Source organism: Anomaloglossus baeobatrachus, chromosome 10 (assembly GCF_048569485.1).
Source record: "Anomaloglossus baeobatrachus isolate aAnoBae1 chromosome 10, aAnoBae1.hap1, whole genome shotgun sequence".
Classification (NCBI taxonomy): domain Eukaryota; kingdom Metazoa; phylum Chordata; class Amphibia; order Anura; family Aromobatidae; genus Anomaloglossus; species Anomaloglossus baeobatrachus.
The window spans coordinates 198492791-198513036 of record NC_134362.1 but is presented as its reverse complement, the minus strand read 5'-3'; the positions used below and the strand labels follow the sequence as shown (position 1 = coordinate 198513036).

General features: G+C 48.6%; 2 protein-coding genes across 3 annotated transcripts in view; both read left to right on the top strand.

The window, feature by feature from the left end:
• Positions 1-9294, top strand: part of GPT2 (glutamic--pyruvic transaminase 2) — a 12431-nt gene extending 3137 nt beyond the window's left edge. The window contains exons 2-11 of the mRNA XM_075326129.1: positions 746-835; positions 917-1025; positions 1542-1675; positions 3117-3360; positions 3458-3537; positions 3623-3759; positions 4571-4745; positions 4816-4971; positions 5615-5727; positions 7778-9294. Of these exons, the coding sequence (XP_075182244.1) occupies positions 746-835; positions 917-1025; positions 1542-1675; positions 3117-3360; positions 3458-3537; positions 3623-3759; positions 4571-4745; positions 4816-4971; positions 5615-5727; positions 7778-7868 (1329 nt within the window). The 3' untranslated portion in view covers positions 7869-9294. The remainder of the gene's footprint in view (positions 1-745; positions 836-916; positions 1026-1541; positions 1676-3116; positions 3361-3457; positions 3538-3622; positions 3760-4570; positions 4746-4815; positions 4972-5614; positions 5728-7777) is intronic.
• Positions 9295-10339: 1045 nt separating this feature from the next.
• On the top strand, positions 10340-16125 carry LOC142254225 (borealin-2-like). 2 transcript variants are annotated; one of them, XM_075325219.1, is made up of 10 exons: positions 10340-10519; positions 12099-12227; positions 13887-13930; positions 14005-14065; positions 14135-14220; positions 14570-14637; positions 14980-15069; positions 15215-15332; positions 15549-15635; positions 16034-16125. In XM_075325219.1, exons 1-10 carry the CDS (start codon positions 10381-10383, stop codon positions 16094-16096), a joined length of 885 nt encoding a protein of 294 aa, XP_075181334.1. In that variant the 5' UTR covers positions 10340-10380; the 3' UTR covers positions 16097-16125. The 2 variants fall into 2 exon arrangements, with proteins under 2 accessions (XP_075181334.1, XP_075181335.1); XM_075325220.1 differs by lacking the exon at positions 12099-12227.
• Positions 16126-20246: the final 4121 nt, after the last annotated feature.

The window sequence follows — 20246 nt, the reverse complement described above, 5'->3', positions numbered from 1 at the left end:
GTTTACAAGCTGTTTTTTTTATTGAGCTTGTAATCGCTGTGTTGTAGCTGTTCATGATTGTTGCCTCAGCAACGCTTACAAGCTAGACAGCAGCGGTGGTCGGTCTCCTAGGCAACGGACTGTAAACAAAAGTGTCAATATCTCAAGAACGCCTGCAAATTTTAATAAGCAGTAAATTGCAAAATTGCTTCTATTTACAAGACCTATCCAACAATAGTCATCTTTGAAGATGAGGAAAAACCCCTTTAAGTCCAGGCTACACCTTTCCCTTTAAGGCCTTATTCGGGGACTGTGCAAAAAAAAAAAAAAATTTTAAATTAGAACTAAAGTCAGGATTTTGCAGGATTTTGGCTTTTGCCGGTTGGGGACCTGCTGAGCGGATTTAGAAATGATATTTTTAGAGGAACGAGATGAGAGAAATGAAGTATTTCTGGAAATCTCCGCTGCCCACAATGAGCTCATTGTATGAAAGGTAGTTACCATGGCGACAGCTGAAGCTGGAGGATGGGGGTTATCCTTAAAGAACATGTGACACCCATAGCTGTCATAATTAATGTCGCCAAACAGGTTGTCAATAGACTTTGCACCCCCGATGCACAGAGTTATCCCTCCATGGTCTGTTTGTGAACCAGGAGGCTCAGGATGAACACCGGTTTGGTCGGTAATTGTATCTGATATATATATATATATATATATATATATATATATATATATATATATGATCAGATATGATCTGTCTCTTTAGGGAATCAAGAAACCATTCAGCGAGGTCATCAAGGCGAATATCGGTGACGCGCACGCCATGGGGCAGCAGCCAATCACATTTCTCCGACAGGTAAAAGCCGTCTTTTTCCTCTCCGTTTATATACTTTGTGCCCCTTTCTCCATCCTGGGTGTATTTGTGTTTGTACCGCAGGTCGTCGCTCTCTGCACATATCCAGATCTGATGGATAATCCGCGATTTGCTTGTGATGCTAAAGACCGGGCGCGGCGCATCCTGGAGTCGTGCGGAGGACAGAGCCTTGGTGAGTGGCGGTAACGAAAAAAATATATATCCAGTCATCCACAGCCCTGTCACTACCACAGAGCTGCATGCATGGAGCGATGGCGCACCCACAATGAGATGGCACATGCAGAGCAATGGCCTGGAGCGGTGGCGCGCGCACAGAGCAATGGCCCGGAGCGTTGGCGCGCGCGCGCGCACAGAGCAATGGCCCGGAGCGGTGGCGCGCGCGCAGAGCAATGGCCCGGAGCGGTGGCACATGGAGTAATGGTGCACGCACAGAGAGGCCTGGACTGGTGGCACAGGCATGAAGCTGTGGTGCAAGGAGTAATGGCGCACGCACAGATCAATGGCGCACAGAGTATTGGCGCATGCACGGAGTGTGGACACCTGCCCAGAGTCCTGGCCCGGAGAGGTGGTTGCAGGCATGCCAACACAGCTCCATTCAGCTCCACCATCATGGAGGGTCACCCATACTTGTGGTCACTTACAGAGCGCCACATCTAATCCATGTAACCTGTGACACTCTGATTTCCAGGTTCCTACAGCGCCAGTCAGGGGGTCACCTGTATCCGGGAAGATGTGGCCCGGTATATTGAGCGGAGGGACGGAGGGGTCCCCACAGACCCAGACGATATATATCTCACCACAGGAGCCAGTGACGGCATCGCGGTAAGTTCTGTGGATGTAGATGGATATGTGACCCCATATATAACGTGGTGTAGGATATCCTACTGTTTCATCTTCTCCCTTATGTGACTCGTCCGCAGTCAGTGCCGACTGTTTTGGTCAGGAGACCACAAAATATTTTGCAAAAATGCCATAAAAATGGTTGAAAATATAGAGTAGTTGGAAACTTAGCTGGCTGAAATCCACTGACTACACAAACACAACTAGAAGTAGCAGTGGAGCGTTCCTAACAAACCAAGACGCCTCATCACCGCCGGAGAACTAACTAACCTCAAAGATGGAATGAGGAATCTTGACTTGCCTCAGAGCAGCCCCAAAAGAAAGTCAAAGCCCCCAACATATAACGACGGTGATGTAAGAAAAAAAGACAGCACACAGATGGTAGATATAGGGTTAAGCAAAGTGAGGCCCTGCTAGCTAGATACAAAAGTATAGGATAGATTGCTGGTTGCAGCCAGTAAAATCCCTGAATAATACCAACACCTGATAATCAAAAATTCCCTTAAAAATCACACGATCTTTCCTCCCACTATATCAGGAACTCTTGTGCAAATACATTTAAATAGAAAATGCAAATATAATAGAAAAGATCTTAATTACAAAAACACGAGATACAAAAATACAAACTCTAGATCAGACAGGCAGCAAAACTCCCTTTCTTGCTAGGAATAAATCGTACTCCACAAACTGTTCAGGAAGAGCACTTATTCACTTGCAAAAAAAACAAAAAGAAAAAACAAAATACGTATCAGGCATAGCTGCAGACTCGGGATGATATGGAGACAAAACTGATGCATACGAACGAAAAAAAAAACCGCTGTGGAAATCATTCCTGGTATATGCAAAAAGGCGTTGAAGAAGACTAAACAAAACCTACAGGGAATAGCAAAAGCCTAAAGAGTGGAGGACAAAATTCAGGACATCTTCACATGGAGCAGAAACAATTATCACTGGCAAAAGCTAGACAGAGACTTCTCTCCTATATTCCCCCAGGCTAGACTCCATAGGCTTCCTGAAACAGCAATCATCTCTAACACCTGTCTGAGCGACAGATGCAGAATCAGACTCACTACCAGCATTAGCCACCAGAGGGAGCCCAGGAACACTCCCGGGAACAGCACCATCTCTCATGATATTCACAACAGCCGAGCCCCCCCGTTCGTCTCCGCTGATGCGACTCGTCTGCAGTCAGTGCCGACCCCTGGTCCTCTCCGCTGATGTGACTCATCCATAGTGTTGGCCCCCGCTCCTCTCTGCTGAAGTGATTCGTCCATAGTGTCGGCCCCCGCTCCTCTCTGCTGAAATGACTCGTCCATAGTGTCGGCCCCCGATGTTCTCTGCTGATGTGACTCGCCCGTAGTCAGTGTCGGCCCCCACTCATCCATTGAGATCATACTATGAGAATCTCCTGTGTCTATTGCAGAGCATCCTGAAGATCCTGGTGTCGGGGGAGGGGAAGTCCCGGACGGGGGTTATGATCCCCATCCCCCAGTATCCTCTATACTCGGCGGCCATATCTGAGCTGGGCGCGGTGCAGGTGAATTACTACCTGGACGAAGAGCAGTGCTGGGCTCTGGACGTGACTGAGCTGCGGAGGGCGCTATACCAGGCCAAGGAGCACTCCAACCCCAAAGTGCTGTGCATTATAAACCCCGGGAACCCCACAGGTGAGTGCGGGGGTCTGCGGTCCGCTGGGGGTGTATATATATTATTATTATTATTATTATTATATTATATGAGTGTAGTAACCCCCTCCCCGTACAGGACAGGTGCAGAGCCGCCGCTGCATAGAGGAGGTCATCCACTTCGCCTATGAGGAGGGGCTGTTTCTTCTGGCGGACGAGGTGAGGACACATTAAAGGAGCGCTTCGCACAGGACGCCCCCCCCCCCCGGGACCGCTCCTCCCTCCTGACCCTGTGTCTTCCTAGGTCTATCAGGACAACGTCTACTCCGAGGACTGTGACTTCCATTCCTTCAAGAAAGTCCTGTTCGAGATGGGACCGGAGTACAGCGGCCACGTGGAGCTCGCCTCCTTCCACTCCACCTCCAAGGGGTACACGGGAGAGTAAGTACCGGCTCCAGCGAGGGGCTACAGACCGGACCCCTGAACCTGATCCGACCTTCAACTAGACCCCTAAGCTTAATCAGAGCTCTAAACTCAATAGGACCCATATGTGATTGCACCCCTAAATCCTTCTGAACCCAAAATCACACTTCTAAATTTGCCAAGACCCTAAACCGGACCCCAACACTGACTCTTTGGGACCCCAGTCCAGGCCCTTTAAACATCTCGCTGGGACTGTACCCTTAAACTTCTTGAGACCCCAGACTGGCCCCTGTAAGTTACCGGGGCCCCGGGCTGGCCCCTGTATCTCGCTGGGACCCAGGACTGGCCCCTGTAAGTCGGTGGGACCCCCAGACTAGCCCTTGTATCTCGCTGGGACCCCCAGACTGGACCCTGTAAGTCACCGGGGCTCCAGACTCGACCCTGTAAGTCGCCGGGACCCCCAGACTCGACCCTGTAAGTCGCCGGGACCCCCAGACTCGACCCTGTAAGTCGCCGGGACCCCCAGACTCGACCCTGTAAGTCGCCGGGACCCCCAGACTCGACCCTGTAAGTCACCGGGACCCCCAGACTCGACCCTGTAAGTCGCCGAGACCCCCAGACTGGACCCTGTAAGTCTCCTGGGACCCCAGACTGGACCCTGTAAGTCGCCGAGACCCCTAGACTGGACCCTGCCACTCGCTAGGATCCCAGTCCGGACCCCTAAACTCAGTCTGACCTCACTGGTAACATGGTCTGCAGTGAATACCCCTGGGCGAGGTGTTTCTGGTACCATCCCCTTTATATTTTGCGATGCCCCCTTGTCTTCCAGGTGTGGGTATCGTGGGGGGTACATGGAGGTGGTAAACCTGCACCCAGACGTTAAGGCGCAGCTGGTGAAGATGCTGTCTGTGCGCCTGTGCCCCCCGGTGTCCGGCCAGGCCGCCATGGATGTCGTGGTGAACCCCCCTCAGCCGGACGAGGAGTCCTACCAGCAGTTTATGCAGGTACGTGTAGTGCAGCCCCCACTACCTGCTGATTAAGATGAAGCCCCCTGACCATGTAATGTCCTTCCAGGAGAAGGAGGCCGTTCTCTCCACCCTCGCTCACAAGGCTAAGCTGACGGAGGAATGGTTCAACCAGGTCCCCGGCATTCAGTGTAACCCCCTGCAGGGGGCCATGTACGCCTTCCCCCGGATCTTCATTCCTCCTGGTGCCGTAGACAAGGCTAAGGTCAGTGAGATGTGATGCACTACAACCCCCATCATCCGGATGCAGAATCCATAGACTGCAGTGACTAGTGCGCCACCTGGTGGTCAGACCCGGAACTGCACAGTGCGCCACCTGGTGGTCAGACCCGGAACTGCACAGTGCGCCACCTGGTGGTCAGACCCGGAACTGCACAGTGCGCCACCTGGTGGTCAGACCCGGAACTGCACAGTGCGCCACCTGGTGGTCAGACCCGGAACTGCACAGTGCGCCACCTGGTGGTCAGACCCGGAACTGCACAGTGCGCCACCTGGTGGTCAGACCCGGAACTGCACAGTGCGCCACCTGGTGGTCAGACCCGGAACTGCACAGTGCGCCACCTGGTGGTCAGACCCGGAACTGGACAGTGCGCCACCTGGTGGTCAGACCCGGAACTGCACAGAAGGAAATTGTATTTTTAGTTTTCATGTGTCTTCCGTCATGATGAATGTATCTAAACAATGTTATATTGTTACCAGGAAAAAGTCACCAATTGGTTGTTAAATCTCATTTAAAGGGATACGGTAAATTCCTTTGCTGGATTCTTTACGAGGATGCGGCCGTTAAATATAAGACGAGGCTACGTTTTATATTTCTGCAAAGAATAAGCATCTGTTTATATTTCCAGGAATTGCAGATGGCCCCGGACATGTTTTACTGCATGCGGTTACTGGAGGAGACCGGGATCTGTGTGGTTCCCGGAAGCGGCTTCGGGCAGCGAGACGGGACGTACCACTTCAGGTGGGGATTAGACTTTTGTTGTTTTCTTTTTTTTTTTTTTTTTGGTGCAGCTTTTATACATCGAGGAAAGTATTAGAGAAACCTCTGCTGTCAGTCAAACCTGTGTCCTAAAGATACACATTACCTTGGCAGATAACGGAGTCATAGCTTGAATTTCTCTGGGCTAAATGCATTATTTCCCCAGCTGGCTGATAGCAGGGAACAGTAGAATGTAGTCACCTGACGTGCCTTCACTTACTCCAATGATAAAACACTACTCAGACTCAATTCACTGATAACAGGGAGTAATAGCTTGAATTCTCCTTGGCTAAAGTCATTGTTTTCTCAGCTGGCTAATAGCAGGGAACAGTAGAATGTAGAAACCTGCCTTATTTCACTCCAATGGCTGATAACAGGGAGTAATGGCTTGAGTTATCCTAGGCTAAAGTTATTGCCCCCCCCCTCCCCCCTCCTTGCTGGCTGATAGCAGGGAACAATAGAATATAGTCACCTGACCTGCCTTCACTCATTCCAATGACAAACACTACTCAGACTCACATGGCTAATATCCCACATGGATTAAAACTTGAATTCGCCAAGGCTAAAGTCATTGTTTCCCCAGCTGGCTGATATCAGAGGACAGTAGACTGTAGCCACCTAACCTGCCTTCATAAAACAAAATAAATAAATCTTTTATTTTTATATAGAGCCAACATATTCCACAGCGCTTTACATACATCAGGAACACTGTCCCCATTGGGGCTCACAATCGAAATTCCCTATCTGTATGTTTTCACTCACTTTAAGGGCTGATAACACGGAGTAATAGCTTGAATTTCTCCTAGGCCACAGTCATTGTTTCCCCAGCTGCCTGATAGCAGGGAATAGTAGGAGTTAGCCATCTAACCTGCCTCCACTCACTCCAATGGCTGATAGCAGGGAGTAATAGCTTGAATTCTCCTGGGATAAATGCATTATTTCAGGAGCTGGCTGATAGCAGGAAACAGTAAAATGTAGCCACCTGATGTGCCTTCACTTACTCCAATGACAAAACACTACTCAGACTCAATTCACTGATAACAGGGAGTAATAGCTTGAATTCTCCTAGGCTAAAGTCATTGTTTTCTCAGCTGGCTAATAGCAGGGAACAGTAGAATGTAGAAACCTGCCTTATTTCACTCCAATGGCTGATAGCAGGGAGTAATAGCTTGAATTCTGCTGGGCTAAAGTAATTGTTCTCCAGCTGGCTGATAGCAGGGAACAGCAGAATGTAACCACTGGACCAGTCTTCACTCACCCCAATGACAAATGCTACTATACTCTCATAGCTGATAACAGGGAGTAATAGCTTAAAATTCTCCTGGCTGATAGCAGGGAACAATAGAAAGTAGCCACCTAACCTGCCTTCTTTCAATCCAATGGCTGATAACAGGAAATAATATCTTGAATTCTCCTGGGATAAAGTCACTGTTTTCATAGCTGGCTGATATCAGGGAACAGCAGAATATAGTCACCTGACCTGCTTTCACTCACTCCCTCCAATGACAAACACTACTCAGACTCAAATGGCTGATAACAGGGAGTAATAGCTTGAATTCTCCTGACTGATAGCTAGAAACAATAGAATGTAACCACCTAACCTGATTTCTTTCACTTCAATGGCTGATAACAAGGAGTAATAGCTTGAATTCTACTATGCTGAATGCATTATTTTGCTAGCTGACTGATAGCAGGGAACAGTAGAATGAAGCCATCTAACCTGCCTTTTGAATTCCAATGACTGATAACAGGGAACAATAGTGTGAATTTTTTCCCACAATCACCATTTTCCCCCCTGGTGGCTGACAACAGGGAATACTAGCATGTATGTCTTGCCTTTAGTTGCCTTTTTAATCAGACCTTCACCTGACTGAAGTGGCTGATAAGTGAGTATCAATTTGCTAATAGCAGTGGGCTGTAGATTGTATTCTGTCTCTCACTAACTGCCCAGGCTGAAATGGCTGCTAACAGAGAACAATACAGTACAATCCCATAACCTGCACCAATGAACGCCGCCTCCTTTCTTTTCCAGGATGACTATTCTTCCTCCGCTGGAGAAGCTGAGACTCCTATTGCAGAGCGTGAAGGATTTTCACATTCGTTTCCTGGAGGAATTTTCTTGAGCGTCGGAAGAGGCTGCAGAGGATGTAAATCACCGCATTCACCTTACAGCAAGGAGGGGGTTAAAGTGCTTTTTTTGGGGTCAGGAATACAACACAAGGCTGGGGGAGTCATACAAGAAAAAGTGAACCCCACCTCTGCCGCTGCAGTGGACCGCTGCCACGGACTGTTACAATGCAGAACGCGGACTGTTACAATGCAGAACGCGGACTGTTACAATGCAGAACGCGGACTGTTACAATGCAGAACGCGGACTGTTACAATGCAGAACGCGGACTGTTACAATGCAGAACGCGGACTGTTACAATGCAGAACGCGGACTGTTACAATGCAGAACGCGGACTGTTACAATGCAGAACGCGGACTGTTACAATGCAGAACGCGGACTGTTACAATGTAGAACGCGGACTGCTACAATGTTTCGGTCCAGAACTTAGACTGTTACAATCTTTCAGTGCAGGATGTGAACTGTTACAGTGTTTTAGAGCAAATATATGAACTGTTACAATGTTTCGGTGCAGAATGTGGACTGTTACCATGTTCCACTGTAGGATACAAACTGTTTCAATGTTTCGGTGCAGAATGTGGACTATTTCAATGTTTCGGTGCAGAATGTGGACTGTTTCAATGTTTCGGTGCAGAATGTGGACTGTTACAATGTTTCGGTGCAGAATGTGGACTGTTTCAATGTTTCGGTGCAGAATGTGGACTGTTACAATGTTTCTCTGCAGGATCAGTTCCAGGTTACTTTGTTTTGATACTTTTGTTACAATTGTTTACAAAACATCTTGGAACCTGACAGCCATAATCTCTTAAAAAAAAAAAAAAGAAAACTAAACCCTCCGTGCACTGAACAGGGGGAGAAAAGTCAGGAACCTCCCCCATCATTAAAGGGGTGCTCCAGCCCCTCTCCCTCCCGCCACAGTCCGGGTCTCACCCATGTTAGTGTTATGCACCCGTCCCAATACCAGACAGCACCTCCCAAATGCAGAAGTGAGTGGTCCTTTAGTCCGGCACCTGTACACCCTGCTCCTTGCTGGATTATCAAATATTCTGGATTATTACATAAAGAAATATCAGCTCTTAAAGGAGCATGAATTGCATGTATTGTGCACCCTTCCTGTTTTTTTTTTTTTTTTCACTGGACATTCATGTCTGTATACCGGCCGTTATCTATAGATGCAACATCACCTCCTGCCATAAAAGTGATTGCAGCTAAATGATCCCTTTAAGACAACACCCGTTACTTCCTTTAACCTTCTCAGTGCCAAGATCGAGCCTAATTGCAGCACCTAATGATGCAGTGGGGCATTTCCTGACTTCTGATCCCCCTCCTCGGATGCATTTTGGTATGTTTACATGGTACTGACTCGGCCTTAATGCTAACATTTTAGGTAATAAAAGCTGAGCTCTGATTGGCCACAGGCATTAGATGTGTTAAAATTATTTATGCAGTTGAATAAATCTGACAAAGAAAATACACCCAGAAATTAACATATATAATACAATGCAAATCAAATGTGGGGGGGGGGGGGGGGTGAAAAACTCACCAAAATCAGTCTGTATCGCTTGTGTCTCTGCTGCCACCTAGTGGTGAAGTGTGGTATTACACCAACACCATATCTGCAGATCGCATTCGTGGTGGACGTCTCCTCTCAGGACGCTTTATATGCCGGATGGGGGATATATATTGTGTGGATTATTCATGTACTTCATCCCAGGTATCACAATCCATATTTGTGCGGCCATCTTTAGTGCAAACTGCAACCCGAAACAGCTGGAGCGTCATCAATTGGATATAAATACGGACTGAGTACATAAAGGTTTCTGTTCGCTGACAGCAAGCAGAGGTCCTCAAGAGTCAAAGGAAGTCAAGGCATGCTGGGAGTTGTAGTCTTTCAACACTTAGGAGACCACTGATGTCAATTGACAGCCCAGCAATTTCTGCTCAGTAAAAATATTAATGTTTCCATTCACTGACATGAAGCAGAGATCCTAAGATGCCAAAAAGGAAGAGGAACCATGCTGGAGACCAGTAATGTAGTGTAAAGCACAACCTGGCAATTTCCGCTTTACTATGTTTCCATTCACTGACATGAAGCAGAGATCCTAAGATGCCAAAAAGGAAAAGGAACCATATGCTGGAGACCAGTAATGTAGTGTAAAGCACAACCTGGCAATTTCCGCTTTACTATGTTTCTATTCACTGACATGAAGCACAGATACTGAAATACCAATAGGCAGCAAGGCATGCTGGGAGTTGTAGTTTTGCATGCCACTGAGCTGTTATGCTGTCTCCTGCTGGAAACCTCTCACTATATTGGTGTGTGCAGCGCTGGTATTCTGGGCGGTTCCCCTTTAATAGAGCCGCAGCCTGGCTCCGCCCAGTGTCTGCAGCTGCAGGGTCACATTGCAGCCGCACCTCCTCATTATATAAAGGGCAGCCCTGGAGGAGGTTTGGGCAGATTTTTTCCTAGTTTTTAGGGGTTAGAGTGTGGGTGTGGAATTGGAACAATGCCCCCCCGGAAAGGCAGGAAGAAGTTGGGGACCCAGAATCGGGGGAGCGGAGACTCCGGGCTGGGGATGGTGGATCCTCTGCAGGAGCAGAAGAAGGAGAAGATCCGGCTCTTCATGCAGGACTTCAAACAGCAAAGTGAGTGGTGGCCAATAAAGGGGTCCTCCACCAGCACAAACTGGAACTCTCCCCTGCCCTGAGGGTTTGCTACAATGTATCAGCCTAATGTCAGCCACTAGTGGCCCAAAAAAACCACGCAAGTGCTATGGGTGGAGTGGTGACCAGACTGAATACAGAGTAACGCATTCTCAGCAGTGAGCAGTCTGCATGGTGACGATGGGAGCCCCGTCTGCGTGGTGACGATGGGAGCCCCGTCTGCGTGGTGACGATGGGAGCCCCGTCTGCGTGGTGACGATGGGAGCCCCGTCTGCGTGGTGACGATGGGAGCCCCGTCTGCGTGGTGACGATGGGAGCCCCGTCTGCGTGGTGACGATGGGTGCCCCGTCTGCGTGGTGACGATGGGTGCCCCGTCTGCGTGGTGACGATGGGAGCCCCGTCTGCATGGTGACGATGGGAGCCCCGTCTGCATGGTGACGATGGGAGCCCCGTCTGCATGGTGACGATGGGAGCCCCGTCTGCATGGTGACGATGGGAGCCCCGTCTGCATGGTGACGATGGGAGCCCCGTCTGCATGGTGACGATGGGAGCCCCGTCTGCATGGTGACGATGGGAGCCCCGTCTGCGTGGTGACGATGGGAGCCCCGTCTGCGTGGTGACGATGGGAGCCCCGTCTGCGTGGTGACGATGGGAGCCCCGTCTGCGTGGTGACGATGGGAGCCCCGTCTGCGTGGTGACGATGGGAGCCCCGTCTGCGTGGTGACGATGGGAGCCCCGTCTGCGTGGTGACGATGGGAGCCCCGTCTGCGTGGTGACGATGGGAGCCCCGTCTGCATGGTGACGATGGGAGCCCCGTCTGCATGGTGACGATGGGAGCCCCGTCTGCGTGGTGACGATGGGAGCCCCGTCTGCGTGGTGACGATGGGAGCCCCGTCTGCGTGGTGACGATGGGAGCCCCGTCTGCGTGGTGACGATGGGAGCCCCGTCTGCGTGGTGACGATGGGTGCCCCGTCTGCGTGGTGACGATGGGTGCCCCGCCTGCGTGGTGACGATGGGTGCCCCGCCTGCGTGGTGACGATGGGTGCCCCGCCTGCGTGGTGACGATGGGTGCCCCGCCTGCGTGGTGACGATGGGTGCCCCGCCTGCGTGGTGACGATGGGTGCCCCGCCTGCGTGGTGACGATGGGTGCCCCGCCTGCGTGGTGACGATGGGTGCCCCGCCTGCGTGGTGACGATGGGTGCCCCGCCTGCGTGGTGACGATGGGTGCCCCGCCTGCGTGGTGACGATGGGTGCCCCGCCTGCGTGGTGACGATGGGTGCCCCGCCTGCGTGGTGACGATGGGTGCCCCGCCTGCGTGGTGACGATGGGTGCCCCGCCTGCGTGGTGACGATGGGTGCCCCGCCTGCGTGGTGACGATGGGTGCCCCGCCTGCGTGGTGACGATGGGTGCCCCGCCTGCGTGGTGACGATGGGTGCCCCGTCTGCGTGGTGACGATGGGTGCCCCGTCTGCGTGGTGACGATGGGTGCCCCGTCTGCGTGGTGACGATGGGTGCCCCGCCTGCGTGGTGACGATGGGGCTATCTTCCTTTTTCTTATACAGAGAAGGAGCTAATGGTAGAGGTGAAGAAGGAGCTGGAGGTTCTCGCCGCCCTCCCGGACCAGATCCTGGAGGTGGAGCTCCTGAAGATGCCGCTGACCGTCCGACACATGAAGGTCGGGGAGTTCTACAGTGAGTGGGATGGATGAGAGCACTGGCCAACATGGCGCTCACCCAGCTCTGCCAGACTCCTGACCGGGTGGATCCAGGAGATGCTGCCTCAGTCCTCATACTTGCCTATCTCCGGCGCTGCTGCTTCCAGGACTGCGATGACTGCTGTGAATGTTCATGAGCGGAACAGGAAGCAGCAGCGCCGGAGACAGGTAAGTAGAACAATCCTTTGTGACGTGTGTTTTTTCTCCGGAATGTGTCGCACGGATCAGTGTCCAGTCCGTGTAACACCCATGCTGCTGGCAGAAATCGGACATGTCTCCGCGTGTGTGTGTGTGTGTGTGTGTGTGTGCTCTCAACACTGTCCGTGTGAAAATATTGGTGTGTGCAAACTAATTGATTTTCATGGGTCTATGTCTACAATACATGTGAAAAACATCACACGTACCGGAGACACTTCTGTGTGAAGGAGGCTGCATATAAAGTAAAATATAATATAATGGAATAATTGACTCTGCGGCTCTAAAACATTTGACTGCATTCACAATTCTGCAGACTTCAGAGCTAAAATCTTATTACTTATTGCATGTTCTATGGATTTCTTCTTTGAAAAGTAGAACAGTGAGTGCAGCTCTGGAGTAGAATACAGGATGTAACTCAGGATCAGTAATGTATGTACACAGTGACTGCACCAGCAGAATAGTGAATGCAGCTCTGGAGTATAATACAGGAGGTAACTCAGGCTCAGTAATGTATGTACACAGTGACTGCACCAGCAGAATAGTGAATGCAGCTCTGGAGTAGAATACAGGATGTAACTCAGGATCAGTAATGTATGTACACAGTGACTGCACCAGCAGAATAGTGAGTGCAGCTCTGGACTATAATACAGGAGGTAACTCAGGCTCAGTAATGTATGTACACAGTGACTGCACCAGCAGAATAGTGAATGCAGCTCTGGAGTATAATACAGGATATACCTCAGGATTAGTACAGGATCATTAATGTAATGTATGTACACAGTGACTGCACCAGCAGAATAGTGAGTGCAGCTCTGGAGTAGAATACAGGAGGTAACTCAGGCTCAGTAATGTATGTACACAGTGACTGCACCAGCAGAATAGTGAATGCAGCTCTGGAGTAGAATACAGGATGTAACTCAGGATCAGTAATGTATGTACACAGTGACTGCACCAGCAGAATAGTGAGTGCAGCTCTGGACTATAATACAGGAGGTAACTCAGGCTCAGTAATGTATGTACACAGTGACTGCACCAGCAGAATAGTGAATGCAGCTCTGGAGTATAATACAGGATATACCTCAGGATTAGTACAGGATCATTAATGTAATGTATGTACACAGTGACTGCACCAGCAGAATAGTGAGTGCAGCTCTGGAGTAGAATACAGGATGTAACTCAGGATCAGTAATGTATGTACAGTGACTACACCAGCAGACTAGAGTGCAGCTCTGGAGTATAATATAGGATCAGTAATGTAATGTATGTACATAGTGATTGTACCAGCAGAATAGTGAGTGCAGCTCTGGAGTATAATATAGGATCAGTAATGTAATGTATGTACACAGTGATTGTACCAGCAGAATAGTGAGTGCAGCTCTGGAGTATAATACAGGATATGTAATGTATGAGACCCATTACTAATCTCTATGCATTTCAGAGCTGATGGAAATGAACAAGGCTGACCCTGCTCCTCTTGTGAAGGTGAGGGTTCTCCTGGTACCTGTAGTTCTCCCTAGTTCTGCTCCTTTTTCAGCTGTTCTGTTCCTTGGCCGCAGGCTGACAGTCTGGATGAAGAACTGCGAGAGGCCAAACTAGTAAGAAAGAATAGCAAGAGAGGTAAGTGTTGTGTCCGGCGCTGGCCGCCGCGGTCTGGATGAGCCGCTCATCAGCAGCCTCTTCTCCCAGTTAAGGTGGCCGCAGCGGGAGAACATCCCAATCCTGCGGGGAGTAAGGGGACGTCCACGGCGCAGAAGAACAAGACGGTGCCGAAGGTGAGCGCAGGTGTGAACGGGGCCAGAGACTCTGCACGGTCTGCTCCTCCTCTTCTGGTTTTGGAGGGTATAAGGAGTAGAACCGGTCGCCTTTGATCTGGTGACTGGTCCTCCTTTAAAGGGGAGGTTAAACGAGTCTCCTAAAAGGAGGTGGGTCCTGGCCGATGGTGAATGACTAGTAGACCATGGATGACCATGGCCAATGTTTCCTGGAGGAACCGGATTCCAGATTAATGGTGCAAAGGTTTTCACCTGATGCCACTGGATAATATACATCTGCTGTAAGTGATGACATCACACTACAAAGTATGACATCACCCTGCATCTACCTTTATACTCTTCCTTGTAGGTTGCAAAAAGTAAATCTCTGGTCTCGCTGACTAATGACGCCGGGAATACAGGGGCATCTTTACCCAGGTAACATCAGGGGGGCCCAAGGGTGACATTGGACCTGGGGTAAATACAGCTACACTCCTGCCATTGGGGACCAATGCAAATAAAGCTTTATACACTGCTACAGTATATGGTGCTGCTATAATGTGGGACATGTGCATTGGAGTCTGGTTTCATTAGATAAAATCCACCAGATGACCCTAGTACTGTATGTGGCCGATCTGTAAATTAAATTCTCTCCACTAGAGGGAGCCAACTGTATACAGCTTATAGGATGCAGTGCAGGGAGCTCCCCCTAGTGGTGGCTACAAGCAGTGCAATGGAGTTCTGATGTATTTCATGTTAATCAAATGATTTATTACTTAGGTCAATATCTGCAACTCCATTAAATAAAGCCCCCAAGAAGATGATGATTATGTCCACTTCATCCTGCAGAACGGTAACCAGAGCCTCCAGGTATGTCTCCATTTTATGCCCTGAGCAGTGAGAGTGACCTCTGGTGGTTGCTCTTTGCAAATATACAATGGTTAAAAAAGTATTATAATATAATCTAATTTTTAATAGAATATTTATTTATTTATTTATTTATTATTTTTGTCAGGAATGTGACTGCACCTACCACCCGCATCACAAGAAACCGCGCTGGCTCGTTATTGAGTGACAACTCAACGCTACATGATGGCCTTCCTTTTGTGCATATTCCGCTGGTGGATGGGCAGGTAATGACGGGGTGGGCTTTTCTTGCTGTAATTGGGGGGGCTTGTGCCGTGGATTACACTGCAGATATCATAAAGGTGCTGGGTATCTTTGTGCTAAGACTTATTCCCCTTTATTTGGTAACTATGCAGTTTGGAATCTTGCACAGGCTCCCATAGATCTGCACGGTCTGCCTCTGCATGCCATTATAATACTTCATATAGTTTCTTTCCCTGTAGACTTTATCGTCAGCATACGATGACCTGGAGTCTCTGGACGTGGTGCTGCTGAGACAAGACACGGTGCAGCACATACACACATTGGTGGTGAGTAGTGTCGTCTTACATGGAGGCCGATGGGAGACCACCTCTTTCCCCAACCCAATGAAATTCATGACCTGTAGATCTCACAGGGGTCCTCCAGGCTTGTATAGTTCCTGCACCTGGATCTCCACACTTGTAAGTTCTATTTTTGCTGTCAGTGAATGGAAACCTCCTTGTTGACCCCCACAGGATGAAGTCTGATCTCACCCAAGGCTTTGTAATCTTGAACTGATAACACCGGCTCCCCCAGGGCTGAGGAGTCCTAAAATGTGTCACTAATGCACTGGATGATTGTAGCAAACCCTCAGCTGGGAGAAGAGTTGGTGCGGGGTTTATTTGGCAGCAAGCAGAGGAATTGAAAAGTTGGGGAGCAGTTTTGTTAATCTGCTTTGTCTCCTCAGGATAAGCTCACCAACCTCTGCGCCAAAGCATCAACGCAGCAGCCCAAGGGTGGCCACGAGTGACGGGGACCCGGGATCTGTCCGCCTGGAAGGAGCTTTTATTTTTTTTTTATAATTTGTCTTAATTTATGTAAATGTCTTTATTTCTAATAAAACTATGAAAAAATCTATTAACCAAGAATTAATCTGTGTATGAGCGCTGGCACCTGCCCAGGGATCTGGAGGAGGTACAAGATTAATTGTATTATACTCCAGAGCTGCACTCACTATTCTGCTGGTGCAGTCACTGTGTACATAAATTAGTGATCCTGGATTAGCTGTATTATACTACAGAGCTGCACTCACTATTCTGCTGGTGCAGTCACTGTGTACATTACATTTCTGATCCTGAGTTACCTCCTGTATTATACTACAGAGCTGCACTCACTATTCTGCTGGTACAGTCACTGTGTACATTACATTTCTGATCCTGAGTTACCTCCTGTATTATACTACAGAGCTGCACTCACTATTCTGCTGGTGCAGTCACTGTGTACATACATTACATTACTGATCCTGAGTTACCTCCTGTATTATACTACAGAGCTGCACTCACTATTCTGCTGGTGCAGTCACTGTGTACATTACATTTCTGATCCTGAGTTACCTCCTGTATTATACTACAGAGCTGCACTCACTATTCTGCTGGTGCAGTCACTGTGTACATACATTACATTACTGATCCTGAGTTACCTCCTGTATTATACTCCAGAGCTGCACTCACTATTCTACTGGTGCAGTCACTGTGTACATTACATTTCTGATCCTGAGTTACCTCCTGTATTATACTACAGAGCTGCACTCACTATTCTGCTGGTACAGTCACTGTGTACATTACATTTCTGATCCTGAGTTACCTCCTGTATTATACTACAGAGCTGCACTCACTATTCTGCTGGTGCAGTCACTGTGTACATACATTACATTTCTGATCCTGAGTTACCTCCTGTATTATACTCCAGAGCTGCACTCACTATTCTGCTGGTGCAGTCACTGTGTACATACATTAGTGATCCTGGATTAGCAGTATTATACTCCAGAGCTGCACTTGCTATTCTGCTGGTGCTATCAGAGCTGAAGTAAACATTGCAATGGGTGAAGATACCCACAGTCCATGGTGCATTTCAGAGTCGCTGAGTATATAGGGTAGATAAAAAAATAATTATTGTGCTGATTTCTGCCATTTTGGAGGGTTTTTTTGCCTTTAGGACCCCAAAGTGATCACTGTGGGAATCTAATTTATGAAATGTTCCCATTATCCAGGGCAATTATTTACTTTACTATTAATGGTCTCCTTTTATCTCTGCAGCTGGTGACTCTGCACATGGCTCCTCTATGGAGCCGCCCTGGGGCTGCTGCGCAGTTGGCACCTGAGTGTACGCAGCGCCTGCAGATAGTGATTCTGCGCTCATGGCTGTCACATGAGGGAGAAGTAGTAATTAGGTAATTCCCTGCATGGAGAGGTTTCATATGAAACCAAAGGGCAGAAAGCCGCCACAGGAGCTTACACTCGTATTTTAATATATGCTGCTTTACTCTTACTGTTGGGAATGTTTCATTAGGCACATCTAATATATAAAGATGTATGTATGTATGTGTAATGTATGTATGTGTAATGTGTATATATATATGTGTGTGTATGTATATATGGACACACAGACTTTTGCACACATGTCTGGACCCCGAGAGAGTCATAGGCTATGTTGTGAGGTGAAATTTTAACCCCAATTTACCAATCAATTTTGCCCCCTATCTCCATAATGGGGGGGGGGATGTGAAACGAAAAGTGTATCTGCACCGTCTCATTTACAATCACAACATTTTGCACAGACACCTCATGTGACCCAGGGAACGTCGTAGACTGTTTTGACAGGAAAATTTAACCCCACGCTTTACAGTTGCTCTCCAAAAAAAAACCATGCCTTCATTAAAGTAAATGGAGCCTGGAACTACAGGTTATTAGTAGGAGCTGTGATTGGTTGCTATAGGAACAAAAGACCTTCATAGTATAAGAAGCTTATGTGTGAGGTAATAAGAAGTTGGTGGGGAGACAGATCTGGAAAGAGACAGGCAGACAGGGAAGGAGACAGACAGAGATAGATGGGGAAAGACACATACCTTGATAGAGATAGACAGATGGGGAGACAGACTGTTTTTCTTTCCCCATCTGTCTCTTCTCAGTCTGTCTTTTTATGTCTCTTTCCGTGTCTGCCTGTCTTTGTTTCTTTCCCCATCTGTCTCTTCCCAAAGAGACAGAGAAAGATAGATGGGTAAAGACACAGACCTTGATAGAGACAGACAGCAAAAGACACAGACCTGGAAAGAGACAGACGGAGCACATTACTTGGCCAATTTAGTTAAATCTGTGTGGAATATCTGTAGTGATGAAATATATGATGTGAAATGCTTCTATTAGCTTAGTTTTTGCCTTTTAATAATTACATATCTATTTGTTTTGTGGTGTTTGTGTGCAGAATACATTTTTGTTGATACATTCCATTTTAACAGTTATTAACCCGGGTAGTACAGCTAGAATATCATATTTGCCCCCATTTACTGTGCATTTATAGCACTACATTCTCCTGGACATGGCCAGTGTATGAGGATGAAGCCCAGACAGAAGATTAAAGAAGGGAATTTTGTTTACTTACCGTAAATTCCTTTTTTCTTCTAGCTCCAATTGGTAGACCCAGACAATTGGGTGTATAGCTTCTGCCTCTGGAGGCCACACAAAGTATTACACTTAAAAGTGTAAAGCCCCTCCCCTTCTGCCTATACACCCCCCCCCGTGCATCACGGGCTCCTCAGTTTTGGTGCAAAAGCAGGAAGGAGGAAACTTATAAATTGGTCTAAGGTAAATTCAATCCGAAGGAAGTTCGGAAAACTGAAAACCATTCAACATGAACAACATGTGTACACAAAGAACAACAGCCCGAAGGGAACAGGGGCGGGTGCTGGGTCTCCCAATTGGAGCTAGAAGAAAAGGAATTTACGGTAAGTAAACAAAATTCCCTTCTTCTTTGTCGCTCCATTGGAAGACCCAGACAATTGGAACGTCCAAAAGCAGTCCCTGGGTGGGTAAAATAATACCTCGTAATAGAGCCGTAAAACGGCCCCTTCCTACAGGTGGGCAACCGCCGCCTGAAGGACTCGTCTACCTAGGCTGGCATCTGCCGAAGCATAGGTATGCACCTGATAGTGTTTCGTGAAAGTGTGCAGGCTCGACCAGGTAGCCGCCTGACACACCTGCTGAGCCGTAGCCTGGTGCCGCAAAGCCCAGGACGCACCCACGGCTCTGGTAGAATGGGCCTTCAGCCCTGAGGGAACCGGAAGCCCAGAAGAACGGTAGGCTTCGAGAATTGGTTCCTTGATCCACCGAGCCAGGGTTGATTTGGAAGCCTGTGACCCTTTACGCTGGCCAGCGACAAGGACAAAGAGCGCATCCGAGCGGCGCCGTACGAGAAATGTAGAGTCTGAGTGCTCTCACCAGATCTAACAAGTGCAAATCCTTTTCACATTGGTGAACTGGATGAGGACAAAAAGAGGGTAAGGAGATATACTGATTGAGATGAAAGGGGATACCACCTTAGGGAGAAATTCCGGAACCGGGCGCAGAACCACCTTGTCCTGGTGAAACACCAGGAAAGGAGCCTTGCATGACAGCGCTGCTAGCTCAGACACTCTCCTAAGTGATGTGACTTCTACTAGGAAGACCACTTTCTGCGAAAGGCGTGAGAGAGAAATATCCTTCATTGGCTCGAAAGGTGGTTTCTGAAGAACCATCAGCACCCTGTTCAGATCCCAGGGTTCTAACGGCCGCTTGTAAGGAGGAACGATGTGACAAACCCCCTGCAGGAACGTGCGTACCTGTGGGAGTCTGGCTAGGCGCTTCTGGAAAAACACAGAGCGCTGAGACTTGTCCCTTAAGGGAGCCGAGCGACAAATCTTTTTCCAATCCGGATTGAAGGAAGGAAAGAAAAGTGGGCAAGGCAAATGGCCAGGGAGAAAAACCCTGATCAGAGCACCAAGATAAGAATATCCTCCACGTCCTGTGGTAGATCTTGGCGGACGTTGGTTTCCTAGCCTGTCTCATAGTGGCAATGACCTCTTGAGATAACCCTGAAGACGCTAGGATCCAGGACTCAATGGCCACACAGTCAGGTTGAGGGCCGCA